The 19,568-nt window shown below is 40.9% G+C and overlaps 1 protein-coding gene across 6 annotated transcripts; it reads right to left on the reverse strand.

Annotated features, from left to right (window-relative positions):
* Positions 1–122: 122 nt before the first annotated feature.
* Positions 123–19,506, reverse strand: TATDN3 (TatD DNase domain containing 3). Of its 6 annotated transcripts, none has more exons than XM_037164324.2 (10): positions 19,373–19,506; positions 17,698–17,730; positions 16,484–16,557; positions 16,193–16,277; positions 12,673–12,735; positions 8,863–8,972; positions 8,645–8,700; positions 7,192–7,304; positions 3,040–3,117; positions 123–925 (listed from the first exon to the last, which is right to left on the reverse strand). In XM_037164324.2, the coding sequence occupies exons 1-10, from the start codon at positions 19,436–19,438 to the stop codon at positions 782–784; spliced, it is 822 nt and encodes a 273-aa protein (XP_037020219.2). In that variant the 5' UTR covers positions 19,439–19,506; the 3' UTR covers positions 123–781. The 6 variants fall into 6 exon arrangements, with proteins under 6 accessions (XP_037020219.2, XP_037020217.2, XP_053514483.1 ...); XM_037164322.2 differs by having other exon boundaries at positions 3,040–3,120; XM_053658508.1 differs by lacking the exon at positions 12,673–12,735 and having other exon boundaries at positions 3,040–3,120.
* Between the last annotated feature and the right edge of the window lie 62 nt (positions 19,507–19,568).

A 19,568-nucleotide genomic window follows, 5' to 3' on the forward strand; every position in this document is an offset into this window, starting at 1 on the left:
ACAAACAACAAAAAACTTTAAAATCTAACATTTTCCTGTTACATTTTTACTGTTATGTAACAATATAAGACCACCAAGTACCTGTTTAATGAAGCTGTTCACATTTAAACATGTGACAAAACTCAGACTGAAACAAAGTCAGTTTATTGACTAAACTTTTGGGTTTGGTATTTAACAGTGATTATATAAACACTGGCCTCCTAAGTCAAAAATCTAAGATCACTATAAAACCTGGTACATTTTTCTCTTAGGAAGACATAATTCAAAGTCTGAAAGTCCGGTTTTACAAATCCAGAAGGGGAGATTTCTGACGGTGTAAGGGTTTTACAAATCCAGAAGGGGAGATTTCTGATGGTGTAAGGAACTAGAAGCTCCCCTCCCACTAGACAGGTCCCAGGGGAAATGAGACGGGGGTGAGGGTGAAACTCGGGCCCGGCCCACGCCTTCACAGGGGCGCCTACTTCTTACCTGGGGAGCCACCCTTGCCAGAGGAAGTGGTGACAACCCACGTGGTGGTTCTACTTAACAGGGCAAGGTAAGAAGCAGGGTGGTGTGTCCCAATCTGCTGCCAGGACTCCGTTAATTGAAAGGCAGCACAAAGTAGAATTAGAACCAGGGTTTCAGGATCCAAGCCCTGTTTTACTTCCAGGAGAACCAGTTCTCTCAAACTGCACCCTTCCCCATCCCAGTGCAGTGAGTTCTCCAGGCCGTCAGTTCAGACTCTTAACAGGACCCTTCTTTTTCTCGCATGCTGCCCCCTGCAGTTGATTTGGTTTTGAAGCTATTTGTGGAGCAGGTGCCGAAGCTTGGGAAACAGTCTCAGTGCGTTCTGCGTGGTCGCTTCCATCACTTCTTCCACTGAGATTCCTTTCACCTGGGCAACATACGCTGCTGAAATGGCAATGTTTTGGGGTTCATTCCGTACCTGAAACAGAACACAGCAGACACTAAATCAAACATGACTGTCGAGAGAAGTGAGCCTTGAAGACTGTAGAGAAAACAGAAGAAAATGAGTTGGTAAAAGTAACCGCTGAGCTCTTTTTACTGTTGGGGGATGAGTGGGGGGTGGAGGAGGGCAGTGAGGCTGGGGAGAAAGGCCGAACTTAAAAGCTACAGCAGTAACGCTGACTGTGAGCGTGTGTTGCTCCTGAACAGAGCCCTGGGGTATTAACAGTTGAGGTCCCAGCATCTCGCGGTCTGCAAACAGTGGACACTTCGTGCCTGCATGACTGATGTGATTAGCTGTCCTTTGTTCTGCTGCTTAACTGAGTGCTTGTAAAGGCCAGTGCTCTGCTGCTTGGCCTCTTCACCTCATAGGTGATGGATCACAGTTTGATTCAAGAACTGCCAGCCCTGGGCAGGTGGCTCAGTTGGTTGGAACACTGTCCCATACACCAAAAGGTTGTGGGTTCGATCCCCAGTCAGAAGACGTACAGGAGGCAACCAACTGATGTTCTCTCTCACACTGATGTTTCTCTCTCTCTAAAACACATAAAACCAAGTTATGAAATGATGTGTTCAGGCCAATCTTGTATTTATGAAAAATACTTATGTGTATCTATGTGAATATAAAAAGTCTGGGAGGATATACCTACTTGCTTTTATTTAGTGCATACTGTGGGAGAGGCTGTGTTCTAAGCTTTTTGTGAAATTTCTCAGTTAATCCTCAAAACTACTCTGGGAGTTGGTACTATTATTATTAGCATCCCTTTTTACCGGTAAGAAAGGATCCTGAAAAGCTGGTAAGGAGCCCGGCTGAGGCTTGAACCTGTGCAATCTGACACCAGAATTTATGTTCTTAGCCACTACACTTAGCGGTAACCTTCCAGGGGTAGACGGTTCTGTTTTCTAGTTTATGGTTTTATGTGCTTTCTAATTTTCAGAATAAACACATTTACTTAACAAAAAGCATATTCAGTTAAAAATTTACTTACTCAATAGATGTTCTGAGCACTATGTGCAAGGCATTACGCCCGAAACTCACAATTTTTATCACATCAACTCAATATAAATACAAAACTGAGTTACAACTGAACTTGAAATTCATTTCTGTTTAAAGAAAAAACACTGGGTCCTTTTCCTTCCATTTTATGCCAGTCAGGAAGACAACTCTGTACCATTCTGTCCTGCACCTGAACAAACAAACAAACAGGAGCCATGACCCTTCTATGTTCTCGAAGGAGCTGACTTATGAGAACGTGTAACTAATCGGACACTCGTGAGCAAACGTCACACCACAAGCCCAGACGGTCGTGGTTTATTAGCAGTCGCCTCGCTACTGCTCCCAGACCTCTGAGTCCCACAGGCTTGGAGACAGATCTGACGGGCAGGCGGGGCCGCCAGTGAACCGCACAGTGGAACAGGCAGAAACGGGTGCCGTCTACCACCAACGGGGCAGATACTGCAGCTTCCTTTGAGAAAAGTATAATTTAAAATACTAGCAATATTTAAAATGTAACGCTTTGTGGCCTATAATAACAAGAGTACAACAAATATCACATAAATGAATCTATGACTACATATTAATATTTGTATTGGGAGAAATAGAGCCTCATTATAACATGCTAATTAAAAGAACAAAAATAAACATTTATTGAGCCTCTTTATATATACCAGGCACTTTCATATACATTACTCCATTTAATTCTCACGATGATACTTTAAAGTATTTTACTATTATTTTGCCCACATTTTATAAATAAAGAAAGTTTGAGAGAGATTAACTTGTCCAGAGTCACACAGCTAGAGGGTAGCAGAGACAGGATTTGAATCCAGGCCTTTCTGACTCTCAACACCAAGATTTTTGCTGTACTGGTCTGACTCTCATTATTATATAATAAAATAATATTCTTTGGGGCACAACATTAATATTTAGAATTAATGAATTCTTCTAATATTCTGAAATTAATATAACCTCCCAACGTAGCATTAAAAAAGGATTCCATTGTAGTTACACTGTAACAAGAAACACAGCTAAATCAAAAATAGTTCAAATGAAAGGTACAATCTAAATAATGTAGAAACCAGACAATCACTTACCTGTTTTTCTGGCCCTAGTGCAGGTGAATCTGTTTCCAAGCAAATTGAGGTTAAAGGCAATTGTCTCACAAGTTTCTGCTTCTTGGAGAAAAGAGAAAACTAGTAAGTGTAAAGCACGATTAATAAAGATAACAAAAGGAACACTGAACCCACGTGCCAATGCCTTCTATAAAAACTTTAAAAATTCATACTTTAATATTCAATTAATAACTGCTCCCTATGTTCTCAGCATTCTATTACAAATAGATTTAAACAGAAACATTCATGGCCAAAAACTGCCCAGACTCCAGAGACCCGAGGAGTGGTCCCCAGCAGCACGCTCTGCAGGGACGCCAAGTGCTGGCACCGCCAGTCCACTGAAAGGTCTGCGGAGGGGACTTGTGCTGTCTCTCCGCCACACTCAGCGTTCCCTTCTCCTGGTCACCTGAAGTCACTCAAGGCTTTATTAAGCCCGAAGTTCATGTCCACATTTTTGATTGCATGGCAGATGGTTTTATTTTCTTATTTATAGTTTTTTCTCTGGACTATAAGGATTGCAATTAACTCAAAAAGTTTTATACCGAGAACATAATTCTTTTGTTGCCACTGAACTTTTAAAGTAAAAAATGAGCCCTGGCTGGTGTAGCTCTGTGGATTGAGCGCAGGCCTGAGAACCAGAGGATTGTGGTTCAATTCCCAGTCAGGACACATGCCTGGGTTGCAGGTCAGTTCCCAGCTGGGGACACACAAGAGGCAACCATACATTGATATTTCTCTCCCTCTCTCCTTCCCTTCCCCTCTAAAGATAAATAAATAAAATCTTTAAAAAGTAGTAAAAAATGAGACACATGATGCAGAGTAGAATGTTGTTATATCAAATCGTTTTAAGATTAAAGTTTCAAAAGCACGGAAATAGGTACACTCATGCCCTGTTGGCAGGTAAAAGTTAAACTGGTATAAACTTCTTTAAGAAAATGTAACAATTTAACAAACACTGAAGAATGTACACCCTCTCCTGAGTGATTCCATTTACAGGAATTACTGCACAAGCCTGTGTATGGACGCGTGCATATGGACCATGGGTGTAAAAGGCACTCACTGAAGTACTGCTTCTAACAGCGAAAAATGAGAAACAAGATAACCTTTACTTAAGGCAGAGATTTTCCACCTTTTCTCATCTCATGGCACACATAAACTAATTACTAAGATTCTGTGGCACACCAAAAAATATATTTTTTGCTGGTATGGCAAAAACATAGGTATAAGTTTGACTCAGTCCTACCAGATAGCTGTTGTGTTGGCTGCTGTCATTTTTTTATTTGACAGTCTAAGTTCATGCCCCTGACTAAATAGTCAGGGACTGCATGTCTCCAAAATCCTTGCAGTTCACCTGCTGAAAATTGCTGACTCAAGGTGATGCTTACATACATTATGGTACGCCCATATCATGAAATATTATGAGGTCATTTTAAAGATGACATAAGCCCACATTTAGTGACACAAACAGATACCTGTGAAGCTAACTCAAAACAAAAAGAATAAGACGATCTTATTTTAGGTGGACCAACGTTAGTAATGGCTGCCTGAGTGACAGCATCTGGACTGACTTAAAATCTGTTCTTTTCGGAAGCGACTCAATGTTCTATAATGTACAAATATCATCTTTAAAATTAGAAAAGGTAGAATTTTAGTTTTAAAAAAGAAACATGCCACAGCTAAAGATTACTACTAAATAAGTTTTCCCACAAAGTATGAAAGTAGGAAAAAGAAAACTGATCTTGGGCGACTACCAACGGACACCCCAGAACTCTCCGCCCTACAGGAGGCGGATGCAGGTTCTCATTAAGTATGCGTGTTCTCTTCGCCAGGACACGCCATATTCGGGGCCATGCCACAAACCTCAACCAATTTAAAAGACTTAGGATCATACAATGTATGCTTCCTAAACACAGCAGAATTAAAGTAAAAATCTGTAATGGAAAGATAACAGAAAAATTACTAAATATTTGGAAATTAAACAATACACTTTAAAAAAAGATTTTATTCACTTATTTTTTTAGACAGAGGGGAAGGGAGAGAGAGAGGAAAAGAACCGTCAATGTGTGGTTGCCTCTTGCACACCCCCATACTGCGGACCTGGCCGTGCAACCCAGGCATGTGCCCTGACTACAAACTGAGCTGGTGACGATTCTTTACAGGCCAGGGCTCAATCCACTGAGCCACACTGAGCCACGCCAGTCAGGGCTAAACAATATACTTTAAATAATCACTATGGTCAAAGAGGAGATCAAAAGGTAAATTAGGAAGCATTCTGAACTGAAAGAAAGCGAAAACACGGCATATACCAAAATTTGTGGATTGTAACTATAAGTAGTTAGTGCCAATGCAACTACTGCATTAATAGTATGACTATATTAGAAAACAAGAAAGGTTTCAAATAATCTAAGGTTCAACCTAAGAAACTGTAAAAAGGAAAATATATCATGATCAAGCAGACTTTATCCTAGGAATGCCAGGCTGGTTCAATATCAGAAAATCAATCAATATGATTTACGTGCCAAGAAAAGAACTATATGACCATCTCAGTAGATGCAGAAAAAATATTTGACAGAATCCAACATCCATTTTTGATAAAAACTCTCAGAAAACTAAAAAGAAAAGGGACTTTCTTAACCCTATAGGATACCTACAGTGTATTTAATGATACCTGATAGTATATACTTAATGGCAAAAGAATGAATATTTTCCCCCAATCAGGAAAAAGGCAAGGGTGTCTGTTTTTACTACTCCAACATTCTACTAGTAGCTATTTCCAGCGAAATAAGGCAAGAAAAAGAAATAAAGGGTACAAATATTAGAAAAGGCAAATTTATCTTTAGTCAATAAATCCATAAAAAATCCTGAAAAACCTAAAAACTCTACTAGCACTAATGAATAATTCAGCAGGGTTACTTGATAAAAATTTAATATATAAAAATCAATTTTAATTCTACATACCAGTAATGAATAATTGATGATTAAAATGTTAAAACCATTATGTAAAATAGAATGAAAAATAAGAAACAGGGATAAATCTAATACATGCAGAATTTGTATGCTGAAAGTTATAAAATACTGACCAAAGAAATCAAAGATCTGGCATGTTCACATCAATCATCCCCAAACTGATACACAGATTCAATGTACTCCCTTTAGAAACACCAGCCAGCTTTTTTTTTTTTTTTTTTGTAGAAATCAAGCTGATTCTAATATAGATGGAAAGGCAAGGGACTTGGAATAGCCAAAAAGATTTTGAAAACAAAATCATTTGTTTTGTTTTCAAATGATTGAAACAAACAAACATTGTTTAAAATGATTTCAAACAAACATTCGTTTTCAAATGAATACTCCCCAGAGGGAGTATTCGCCCTCTGGGGACCATGTCCAAGCCTGTTCCTTTTCCATCTTCTCTCTCACGCATGCATCTCCTAAACTTTAAGAGACTGCACAAGACTCGAAACCAGGGGAGCAGTGGGCAGTGGCAGCTCATCCTAGGCTAACCCCCTGCACCTGTCTCCAAGACCCCCTTTATTCTGCTTTCTCAGTGAGCCCTGACTAGGCTCATTTCCCTCCTGTCACATTTCTAGAGAGCCCATGCAGCTCTGCACTGGCTTTCTGTGGTTCCTTTTGTCCGATGCCCTTCCTTGTTTCAATGTCCCCAACTAATAAATATACTCTCAAAAAAAAAGAGCTAGATTCTCACACTACTCTGATTTCAAAACTCACTGTAAATCGCCCTGACCAGTGTGGCTCAGTTTGGAACACTGTCCCACAAAGCAAAATGTCACTGATTTTATTCCTAGTCGGGGCACATGCCTGGGTCCCCGGTTTGGCCCCCTGTCAGGGCGTGTACGAGAGGAAACCCATCGATGTTTCTCTCCCTCTTTTCCTCCCTCCGTTCTCCTCTCTCTAAAAATAAAATAAAATCGTTTAAAAAATTTACTGTAAGTCTAATGCAATCACGATAGTATGATATTGACATAAGGCCGAGACCTATGTCAATAGAATTTTTTATTAATTAACAAGATTAATTTTTGTAATGCAACTAGAATAATCTCACAAGTATGTAATAAAAGCTCATGTTTTAAAGTGAACTTCACAAAGCGTGAGATGAGGTTTACTGAAGGGATTTACCTGCCCACTCCGTATGACGGAGGGAGGGATCGAGAAAAAGTACCCGGCTTCCACCCCTTCCATGGCTACGGAGGGCCGGCCGTCAAACGCGTGGAGCAGCACCTTGTCAGCACCTCTCAAAAACGAAAGATAAGTCAGACTCCCAACGTATTTCCTCCATGAGAGGGTCTTCCACTCATCAGGCTGAACAACAAAGACCAGAAGTGTGGTCCCCACAATACAAAGCTGAGGTTCTATGACTTCTAAAGGATGGAGAAGTGTACAGTAGAATGAAAATACAGTAAATTCTTAATCTTCGGGATAAAATTATTAAGTAAAATTGCAATACAAATTTGTAAACAATTATTTAATCTTCCTGTATCATCACACATTTTCCAGGAGTCTGTGAGCTGTTGAATTACTGTTCCTAACAGGAGGTTCTTCAGCCACCAAGCAGCCCTTAGTGAGAAGGCCAGTGGAGGAAGAGGTGGGAGCTCACTGGCTCACGGGTCGAGTCACTGAGTTCGCATCATAAAATCACCTCCAGGTCCTGAAGAGTGGCTGCTCGGCCGCCATAAAAATCACATTCTCGGTGATTCCAAAAGGGTTTGGTACCCATCACTGAGAAATACAGTGCTTTCCAGATGCAAACAGTTACATTTACTTCACTACTTAATGTGCTTTTTCAAAAAGCAGTTGCGACTTTAGTGGGTTACAACCACAAGTAAGTTATGTAACCAATTTAGTGGGTCAAGACTGACCAGTGTGCCTGGCTGGTGTAGCTCAGTGGATAGAGCACAGGAAACCATCGCCGGGTTGATTCCCAGTCAGGGCACATGCCTGGGTTGCAGGCCATATCCCCAGTATGGGGTGTGCTAGAGGCAACCATATACTGATGTTTCACTCCTCTTTCTCCCTCCCTTCCCCATCTCTCTAAAATAAATAAATAAAATCTTTTTAAAAAAAAGAAAATAATAAAAGACTGACCAGTGTGTGCTTATATGTGGGTGCAGATGCACGTGTACACACACCTATACACACACAGACATACTGTTCTTTCAATTTTGTCAGTTTTCTCTGTGTGAATACACTGAGTCTCAAAATAAAGTCTTAATACCAAAACATGGTATTTTTTTGGTATTTATATTTAATATCAAAATATATTTCTTATTGTATATGGCACTTGAAAAAGTCTGGGAATATGATACATATAAGATCTATTTCTACTTCAGGAATATAAATTACTTAATCCAATTTTTCATGTTTTATCCTGGCCTGACACATGCAATCACACTGAAAACCTTATAAATGGTAGGCTAACTTACAAAATCATTTTAGATGATTTCCACCTCCCCCCTTACCCCTTTTCCTCCCATTTAAGAAATCAAATTAAAACATGGCTTTTTCTATGAGGATACGGACTTGAATTACCAAACGTAAGCATTAGCAATGTTTGTCTCAGGAACCTAAATACCTTGCTCATTTAAGAGGCTGATGGTGGGTCTTCCAGCTGAGCGTGAGTGAACATTTCTGTTTAACAAAAAAATTCCTTTTAAGTACTTAGTGTGATAACATTATCTTTGCTCTATTAAAGCAATTCAGAGAAAAAGAAATGGAGAGCTCCATTTCAAAAGAATCATTATTTAATTTGCTCTATAGCTGATCATGTGGAAAGATGATTAATGAACCTACAAAGGCAAATTCAGTCTTTTAGCCAGTTGGACCTGTCTGATTAGGACTTGTCTTTGTTCTTCCTTCTGTTCGTCTGTGCCAGCAAATCTAGGGGAGAAATCAAGTCCCACCTACAACAGAAAAGGAAAACAGAATGAACTGCTTGTGGTTGACTGGACCCCAAAGTCATGCGATGGAGCAGTGCTTGGACAGTATGCGAGAAAAATATAATGTGGGCCATACATGTAAGCCACATACATGACTGACAGCTTCTAGTAGCCACGTTAAAAACACTGACAAGAAACAGGTAGAATTAATTTCAGTAATATTAATTTTAATAATTTTAAATGCATTTAATCCAATACATCCAAAATGTTATCATTCTTATTATATAGTAGTGTATTGTTATTTTAACACATTATCAATGTGTAACTTAATGGGTTATTTTACATTAAGTCTTTGGGGTGCTAAAACACTGAAATCCTCTGTGTGTTTTATACTCAAAGAGCACATCCTGGTCTGGATCAGTCACATTTGAAGTGCTGCATGTGGTCATCACATTGGAAAGGGAAGATGATAAATGACTGCTTTCCTGGATACTATTTTGGCAGGCATTGTTATAATCCATATTCTGGATTCAACTGTTACTCTTATCTTTTATCTTTATCTTCAATTAGACGTGAAATGTATTACCAAGTGATAATGTTTTATAACTGCTAATTGTTTAACAGAAGTGTTTTCTAATTTTACTCTGCCCTATTTAAAATGTTTGTGTAGAATACTTTTTTGTTACATTTTATTGTTTATGCTATTACAGTCGTCCACGTTTTTCCCCCTTTGCCTCCCTCGATCCACCCCCGCCAGGCAATCCCCACACCACTGTCCATGCCCATTGGTCACGCAAATAGATTCTTTGGCTACTATATTCCCCATGCTGTCCTTTACAGCCCCATGACTATTCTCTAACAATGAATTTGTACTTCTTAATCCCATCATCTTTTTCACCCACCCACCCAACACACTTCCCATCTGACAATCACCAAAATGTTCTCTGTACTGATGATTGTTTCTGTTCTGCTTGTTTGTTTTTTTAGAATCAATTACTGATAGATATGTATCTATTGTCATTTTATTGTTCATATTTCTGATCTTCTTCTTAAAGAAGACCTTTTAACATTTCATATAATTCTAGTTTGGTGGTGATGAACCCCTTTAGCCTTTTCTTGTCCGGGAAGCTCTATATATCCTTTGATTCTAAATGATAGCTTTGCTGCGTAGAATATTTTTGGTTGTAGGTCCTTGCTTTTCATCACTTTGAATACTTTTTGCCATTCCCTTCTAGATTGCAAAGTTTGAGAAATCAGCGAACAGTCTTATGGGAGCTCCTTGTAGGTAACTAACTGCTTTCAAAAATTTCTCTTAATTTTTAACCTTTGGCATTTTAATTATGATGTGTTGGTGTGGGCCTGTTTCTGTTCATCTTGAGACTCTCTGCACTTCCTGGACTTGTATATCTATTCCCTTCACCAAGCTGGAGACGTTTTCTGTCATTATTTTTTATACAGGTTTTCAATTTCTTGCTTTCTCTCTCTTCTCCTTCCGGCACTCCCATGATGCAAATGTTGGTATGCTTGAAGTTGTCTAGAGGCTCTTTACATTATCCTTGTACTTTTTTAATTCTTTTTTCTTCTTGCTGTTCTAAATGGATATTTTTTAATTACTTTTACTTTTTAAGTTTTTATTGTTTTTTCCCATTGCCATTTAACCCCATTATACACTCCTCCTCCTAATTGGGTGTTTTTTGCTTTCTTATATTCCAAGTTGCTAATCTGATTCTTGGCTTCATCCACTCTACTGTTGGTTCTCTGTAAATTGTTCCTTATTTCAATTAGCGTAACCTTCACTTCTGTTTTTTTTTTTTTTATGGTTTCCATGTCCTTTTTTTAATTGCTGAAATTCTCACTGAGCTCCTTGAGCATCCTTATAACCAGTGTTTTGAATTCTGAATCTAGAAGATTGCTTGTCTCCATTGTGCTCGGTTCTTTTTCTGGAATTTTGTTTTGCTCTTTCATTTGGGACATATTTCTGTCTCCCCATTTTGGCAGCCTCCCTCTGTTTGCTTCTATGTATTAGGTGAAGCTGTTATAACTCCCTGGCTTGGTAAGGTGGCCTAATGTAGTAGGTGTCCTGTAGGGTCCAGTGGCACAGCCTCCCCTATCACCCAAGCTGTATACTCAGGTACGTCCACTATGTGGGCTATATACACCCTCCACTTTTAGTTGAGCTTTGGTTATTACTGTTGGCAGGTCAATGGGAGGGGTTTACCCAGGCCAGTCAGCTGTAATGCCTGGCTGTGACCACTGACCACCAACTTTCAATCACCATGGAGGATTAGTTGTGCAGGGGCCTACTCCACAGAGGAGGATTTACTTCAGCAGGGCTCTAGTGCCCAATGAGTCCGCCTCGAGTGTCTTGCTTGTGCAGGTGGTTAGGTGCTGGTGCTCCAACATGGTCTGTAGCTGTCTACTGGGTGCACAGGCTCTGGGGCTTCCTGAAAGGTGCAGACCAAGGTCAGCCACTGCCTGTGTTCTGCCTGGGGGCACCCAGCATAAGCTACAAAGCGATTTGCAGATGGCTGTTACTTGTGCTGGGCTTAGATACACTCAGGCAAGGCCAAGCTGTGAGCCAAGGCTGCTTCTAGTGCCAGGCTAGGGCCACGAAGCGAGAGGTATGGGGCTCACTGAGGCCAGATGCTGCTTGCTTGAGATGATTTAGGAAAATCTAAAGCATGAGCCAAGACCAGCCATCTCTATGGAAAAGCCACTGGAAACAGCTTGGGGGGGGGGGCCTGAAAGTTGGGTGGGGTGGGGAGGAGCCTCGGGGCTTCACCATGTTGGGGCAAACAGTGTTAGCCAGGTTGATGGAGACTCAGATATGGCACCCACTTCCCAGCTCTGGAGCTCTGTCGGGGGGGGGGGGTCAGAAAAGGAACAATGGCCTCTGCCAACACTTTTGTATGGAAGAAAGCTGCCACCCTGATGCCAGACACTTCAGCTGCTCCCCATAAGCCATGATGCCTTTTAATCTGCTTCTCACAACCTGGAGCTCAGAGGGAGTGAGTCTGAGCAAGTCTGTGTGTAAGCTCTTTAAGAGGGACTGCCTGGGAATCCGGTGGTTTCTCTTACAGCCTCAATCCCTGCTGGATTTTATAGTCAGAAGTTACGGGGACTTATCTTCCTGGCACTGGAATCCTGGGCTGGGGAGCCTGGTGTGGGGCTGGGAACCCTTGACTCCCGAGATGTCCCTCCCCATTTTTAACTGCCACATGTGGGTGTGGGCCCAGCCAGTCCCGCCTCGCTGCCCTTTTCACCAGTCTCACTGCGCTTTCTTCTTTAATTCCATACTTGTAGGATTTCCATTCCGCCTTATTTCTGGACGTTCTGAATGATGGTTATTCGGTAGTTTAGTTGTATTTCTGATGTGATTGTGAGAGGAGGCGAACTATGTTTACCAATTCCCCTTCTTAGCTTTTCCTCTTATATGTGCTACTTGAAATTACTAAAGAGCTGACCGATATTTAAGCAAAAGAAAAAGCATAATATATAGAAATGCTAATACAGTATTAACATAAGCCTGTGGTAAGGCTTTCTATTGTGTCATCCCAAGCTCTTCTGCTTGTTGAGGAAGTACTGGTAAATTATCATTCAGCTGAATGGGGTGAACATAATCACCCAAATCGGTTATAATCACCAATACTGAAGTAAGGATTACTTTCATATATCAAAGTCCGAATCAGATCATATATCATTTGATCAGCTAATAGGTGTTTACCTCTCCAATTGCCAACAATTGATCCTTATATTTCTCAATAATGGGCAAAGCTACATCCAAATCCTGGGAGAAAAAGAAAGTATATTTGTTAAACTAAAAGAAGGAGTCTGATATTTTACAAACACATATTACATGATGGGCGCTGTACTGTGCTGGGCCCTTCACATACATTCTATTCCTTTCACTAGTTGAGGAACTAGGAACAGCAGTTCTTCTATAAAGCTGAGCATTTCTATTTGGAAATTTGAGTAGTAACATCCCACCCCCATTCAGGTCATAAGACTACAACTGTTTACGAAGATTCACACTTAAACACTTCCTTCTGCTTAGGAAGCATTTCCTGGCATTTTGGAGGACGGCTTTGATTTCCTAGAACATCTGAGCAAGAGAGAAGAAAGCCACCAGGTGGGCAACTTGTGAAGTGAGTTTTGGGGAGTACATTACGCTGTGCTCTCCTCTTAGGGCACTAATGGCTCAAGAGTTTATACCAGCGATGACCCCACACTTCCTTTGTACAATTGTTACTGACTTATCTTTATAATCCTGTTCAGCCTATTTTTGTCCTAAAGGTTCAACAATATAAACACTAACTATCATATATATGCTTATTTGTTAACTACTGAAGTAACCGTGTACCATTATTTTCCACGACATTACTATTTCACTTAGAGAATCTGCCCTGTGAGGTTTCCCTTGTACGGCAAGAGAAAGACAAGTATAAGGAAAACTTGCTTCTTTTAAAGTACTTTGAGGATTTTGGTCACAGGATATGTTAACCGCAAGGTACTTCTACTAAGGATAATCAGAACAAGGGAGAATTTTAAAGGGGAGGGAAAACAGATGGTAGAGGAACAGGAGATTTTACAATTATGCCTTGAGAGACAGAAAAGAAGATGAGGGAGAGTGAGTGAACACCCCAGAAATACATGCTAGTAAATCAGTGAAGAGGAATTCACGCTGTCATGAGGAGCTAAGAGTATATAACACTATACAACACCCATTAGCTGTTACGGGTTCCACAACAGCTAATGGCTCTACTACGGGGTTTTTAAAGACCCTATATCTCCCCACACTATGACTGGGAATACCACTACTATATAATCATTCATGATTTACAAACGAGGAAATTGAGACTTGGCAAAGTTAAGGGCCACAAATTACAGAAGCCAGCAGCTCAGGTCTCTCTGACTTCAAAATATGCTGCTAAAAGCAGAGGAGACAGAAAAAAGGAAGGAGGAAAAGAAAGAATAAGGCAAAAGGGGAAAAGGAAAGAAAGTTTATGCTGAATGATTTTAAATAATTACAACAGACTTTTTATTAAAGAATATGTTTAGGCTTCGAATCCTCTAGAATAGGGGTCACATGTGCAACAGAAATGAGTGCAGTGGTCCATGCAGGGGCAGGAGCCAACCGGGGAGCAATTGACCTGCACGTAGGGGCAGTAGATGTTGGCCAGTGAATCGTGGTTCTCCAAAGTATCCCTGGGACCTGACCCCTGCCTGGTAATAATATTTATTGAATAAATTAATTCAGGAATATGTTGAAAGATTTGTGCGATGCTAGGCAATTGTCAGTTTGCAAACCAAGCTAAGGTAACGGATGCTCACTGCATCCCTAGCCTTCTCCCACCTGTTAGGGGCTCACGGTCTAATCGCTATGCGAGAACAAAACAATGGTATGGAATACACACGAGGACTGAAGTAGAAATAACTGCTTATCTCCGGTCTTTTCCAGAGGGCCACCCTGAGATTTGATGAGTTCATTCCTACTTTGATAGTCTAGAACTTCCTGTATATTACTGATATGTTAATTACTTTTGTAAGTTCTACATTCATGCCCAAAATACGCCAAATCATCCACCTCTCTTCACCTCCACTGCTGCCTCTGGTCCAATCTACCAGCATTTCTCACATGCACTGTTGCAATAACCTTCTCACCATATTCCCTTCTTCATTTTTTACCTTCTTCAAAATTCAGTCTTAACGCCATACTGAAGGGGTTCTTTTCAAAACACAAATCACATTTTGTCAGTCCTCATCCCCCACTGATGTAAAATCAAACAGGGCTCTGTCTGAGATGACCCCTGTCAAATCCTGCTGACCTTGTCAGTAGGACTTCCCTTTCCTCTAGTCCCATCAGCCTCCTTTCTCCTCCTTGACCACATTAAGCTTGTTCTTACCCTAGGTCATTGTTTCCTCTGCCTACAACACCCTGACCCCTCTCTCTGCTTGGCCAGCTCCTCAGAGAGGCCCCCCTTGACCACTCAATCTAAACACCGGCACCCACAATCCCTATCACATAACCCTTGTCTTTATTGTTTTACTGTCTTTAAAGCACTCGGCGCTACTTAAAGTTTTCTTGTTCGAGTATCTAACTGTTCATTGTCTGCCCCAGTCCAGAACCTAGATTCCTGAGAGAGATGCTACTCTACTGCGCTTGGAAGGCAGTAGGTGCTCAACAAACACATAACTGACTAACTGAATGAATGCCTATTACTATACTCGTCAATCTCTACATAAATGAAACAAATGCCATTCTGCTATGATCCCCAATGTTATGGAAGTTGTAACTCTGGCAATTTAGCTTATTTTATCACATCGACAACTCAGGAGAGCTAAAGAATAAGTATTTTTTACTTGAAGTGAATTAAAAATAATTTTGTTTCAAAATAATGACAGCTACCTGGGGTGTCCAAATGTAAGAATACAGATTCATTATTATAAAAAATGACAGCCCTCGTATCTTAATTTATAGATAACAGAAAGTCTTCACTTCTTCAAAATGGGGTTATTGGTCTCACTGTGTAAGAAGGCACCATAGAAACTGTGCATCTCCACAAGTCTGGAATGTAAGACATACTGGCTACTGTGAGTCAGTGACATCTCGTGGTAGGATCTTTTTTACAAAGGGTGGGAAAGCCATGCAGTTTAATAAACCAAGGGCACCCCTATGGGGATGGTTCAACATTCAAAGAAGATACTGTGTACCTGAACTCGTCTGTTCCCTTAGAGTACTGCATTTATGAATTTGTATCTTTCTTTGGGTATTTTACCACCTTTTTGCCAAATAATATGACAATATGATTTTAAAGAATGTAAACACAAATCACCTGTAATTCTACAAGATCATCACAGCTACTATCATTTCTGTGTTTTTCTTTGTAGTCTTTTCCTTATAGGGTATATTTTTATAACTCGGCAAATAAGCTGTTTGCATCTTGCCTTTCTGTATTATACTGTAAACATTTTCCATGTTGCTATGTAAACCTTATAATCCTCATTTTTCACAAATGCATTACATTTAACACTCCACAAGCTAACTAATTATTCTTTTATTTCTTGGCTGCTAGGCTGTTTCTCCTTTTTTTCTATTACAAATAATTCTGCAACAAACATCTTTGGGAAAGGAGGTAGCATTTCCTTCGTTTAGATTACTGTCTTAGACTTTAAGTTAGAAAAGAAGGACTACTGAGCCAAAGGGATCATCATTTTTTAAGGTTTTTGTTTTATGGGGCTGTTACCTTTAACGTGACACTCCTTTGGTCTTGCGGTGAAAGTCCTTGAACAGGATGAACACCCAAGCAGGGCAGGACAAAACCACTGTACCTAAGAGTGTAAAATGAATTGAGAAAGCAGACTATCAGACTAGCAGACAATGTCACTCTAAAGAATAAGGAGGAAAGAATTTTTAGGGCTACATTTATATTTTCCTTCTCATTCTTCTTAAAAATGGTAATCTTCCATATTATAAACACGGTATCATAACTTTATCTTTATTATCAACTCTTTAAGTTTTTAATGAGAGGTAGTACCGTTCTGAAAGCTGCATAATCTTTTCAAATTCTCCTGAATGTTCAGCGACCACCACAAGAGCCATAACATTGGCCTGAGACAAAGAAGAGAGCAGTTAGAGTTTCAAGCAATATACATCCAATATAATTTTTAAAAATGTAAAGTTTTCTTTGCTCATCTACACTCCATTAGTATAATCATAATAGCCATCACTGAGTACTTACTGGACATAAACATCACCTCAATTAATCTACACAACCTTATGAGGTAGGCCTTGCTATAATCTACTGTGTGATCAGGAGACAGAATTTTAGACGGAGTCAAATAACTTGCCCAAGATCAATAGGCCTGAATTACTCCAAAGCCTACACTCCTGATTAACCTGTCCTAGTGAACAATGGCTGTATATAAAATTGTACTAGCAGCCACTTCTGACTAACAATTTTGGGAAAGATTATGAAATGCCAGTTATAATGAGTTTCATAAACACCTCTAAAAATTAGTATTTTTCCCAAACAAAAATGTTTCAGAAAACTTTAATAATGTCTCCAAGATCTCCAGAATAATGTTTATTTTAGAGCTGACAGACGGACTAATCTGTTCCATCTCAGTGGTAAGCATGATGGCTGGGGGGTCGTGTTTTCAATGGACTTTCTTGCTTGCATCATTTCACTAGCTGTGTGTCTTTGGACATATCAGTCTCTAGGCCTTAGTTTCCTCATCTATAAAATGGGCAATGGTTTGCTACAACAGCGGTCTCCAACCTATTGGCACCATTGGACCAGTTTTGCAGAAGATGGGGGTGGGGTGTGGTTGGAAGGGGAGGTGAGTGTTGCTGGCCTTATTGTGAAATGGGGAGGGGCCAGAGGCAGAGCTCAGGTGAGCTTCACTCCCCCCCCACCTTCTCCCACCTGGCTGTGGATGGCAGGGGAGGGGTGGGGTCCGGACACAGAGCTCAGGTGAGCTTTGCTTGTGGGCAGCTACCAGTCCGAAGCCCAAGGTTGGGGACCCCTGGGCTAAAAAACAGTAGCTTCCACAGAAGGTTGTCATGAAATACTCAATGAAATAATGTACAGAAAGGGCTTAGTCAGTACCTGTTACCTAGTAAACACAATAAATGTAACATTATTACTGAAGCATCAACAGAGCATATCTAAAATTCAAAATGTTCTAATCTAAAATTAGAAGGAAAACAAAAGCAAAAAGAAAAGAGCAATTATAGATATTGACTTACTTTCTTGGCTTTCTCCAACACATCATCCAGATCCTAAAATAAGCAGAAGTGATCACAGTTATTAACTGCTCTTCAGCTGTGTGTTGTAGCAGGGTGGTTGAGGCAACAATGATGGCGAGGAATAGTGTGGTGGAATGAGAAGAACCTACACTGACCCACCTTCTGTTTCCTATTTCCTTCTCTTAGTAAAACTCGGCATCTATTCCCTTTACATCAATCAAAACAGAAACTGTTACTATCAAATGTAAAGGACACTTCTCGGTCCTTCTCTTACTTTGGCCCTCAACAGCATTTAGGAACTCCTCACTTGTCCGCTCCTTCCTTCCTGAAATATTTTCCACTCTTGGCTTCGGCAACACCACTCTCCTGCAGACACCACTCTCTCTTACTGGCTGCTATTTAAGTCTTCTTAACTGGATCTCTCTCCTCTTTCTGATTTCAGGACCGTACACTCCTTTCTCTTTACTCACTTCAAGTGATCTTATCCACTGGTTTAAATACTATTATTATGCTAATACGACCCCAATTGTTGTTTGCAGCCTATTATTCTTTCCAAAACCCAAGATTCATATTTAAGAATAACTATATGGAGAATAATATACTCCACTTGGACGGAATTAGGCTTCAACATGTACCAAACATAACTGTTTTCTTCCCAACAAACCTATTCCTTTTGCCTTCCCTCCCAGCCTGTCTTCCCTCATCTCAGTAAACAGCACCACCAACCTCCCGATAGCATCGACTGCCCTCTTTCCTTCCCTCTCCACATTCATTTCTCCAGCATGTACTACAGATCCAATCTCTAAAATATACCTGGAATCCATCTGCTTTTCTCAAACTCCCCTGCAACCACCACCATCTCTTGTCTAGATAATGCAAAAGTTTCCAAAGTGGTCTTCTAGCTTCCACCCTTGCTCTCCTCTATCCGGTTGCCGCACATCAGCAAAATAGTTTTTAAATGAATATCAGATCTTGTCATTCTCTTAAAAAGGAAAGAAAAACCTTTACTAGATTCGTATTGTTCTTTTAATGAAATCCAAACTTCCTGCTGACCTACCTCACCCATCCCCTGACAACCTCTTTAGTCTTGCTTCATGCGTCTCTCCAGGTTCCATCCCTATTTTGGCAGCATGAATGTGCCAAATTCAACCTGCCCACTTTCCTCACCACCGTACACACCCATCTTCTTGTTTGGCTGGCCCACCGTCTCCGCTCCCCCCCAAGTGGACCCCACTTTTCCCTCTCTATTATAAGCCTCTAGTTTCCAATGTAGCGGGTAAAACACTTGGTAAGTCTGATTTTGTGCGTGCGTTGTTCTTTCTGTTGGCCTCGAAGCAAACACGAGCTCGTGTTTAGGTGAAAGTGGATTCTCAGCCTGGCCAAGCGGAGGTAGGGGGAAGAACTCCGGTAACCGGGTAAAGCAAATTAAAGCGGAGACAGAGGGCTTATACTATTCCAGATCAGGAAGAAAAATCGGTACGACTGCCGTTAAATAGGGAGACAGGTGCAAGTCACACCGGCCATAAACCGGCCTGGGTGGATTTGAGGCTCCGTCTTCTTAAGTCAACCACGCCTGGTGATTGAGGCTCCGTCTTCTTAAGAGCAAAGGAAATCTGAAGGAAGAGGACGGGATCTCCCTGCTCCCACCCACCCAGCCGGCCTTGCCCTCGCTTACGTGGTCGAAATCTGGGTCAGAGAGGTGGCAGTGGCAGTCCACCAGCCCTGCGCCCACCGCCCCCATCTCCGCGGCGGGGGTAGCCCTAGACTCGCCCGCGGAGCCTCAGCCTGCGGTCCCCAACCGGAACCCTGCTGCGGCAGCGGACTGAGTTTCCGGTCGCAGGCGGACCCCTTCCTCCCGTGGAACTCGCTTC

The sequence above is a fragment of the Artibeus jamaicensis genome, unplaced genomic scaffold, assembly GCF_021234435.1.
Source record: "Artibeus jamaicensis isolate MK-2021 breed Jamaican fruit bat unplaced genomic scaffold, CSHL_Jam_final contig_2170, whole genome shotgun sequence".
Taxonomy (NCBI): Eukaryota; Metazoa; Chordata; class Mammalia; order Chiroptera; family Phyllostomidae; genus Artibeus; species Artibeus jamaicensis.

Coding starts and splice junctions, on each gene's coding strand:
- TATDN3 (XM_037164322.2), bottom strand. CDS start 19,438: ATGGGGGCGGTGGGCGCAGGGCTGGTGGACTGCCACTGCCACCTCTCT. Junction 12,736..16,192: donor AAAGGAGTGTCACGTTAAAG/GTAACAGCCCCA, acceptor TTTTTCTCCCAG/GATTTGGATGTAGCTTTGCC. Junction 8,973..12,672: donor AATTGTTGGCAATTGGAGAG/GTAAACACCTAT, acceptor TTTCTGTTGTAG/GTGGGACTTGATTTCTCCCC.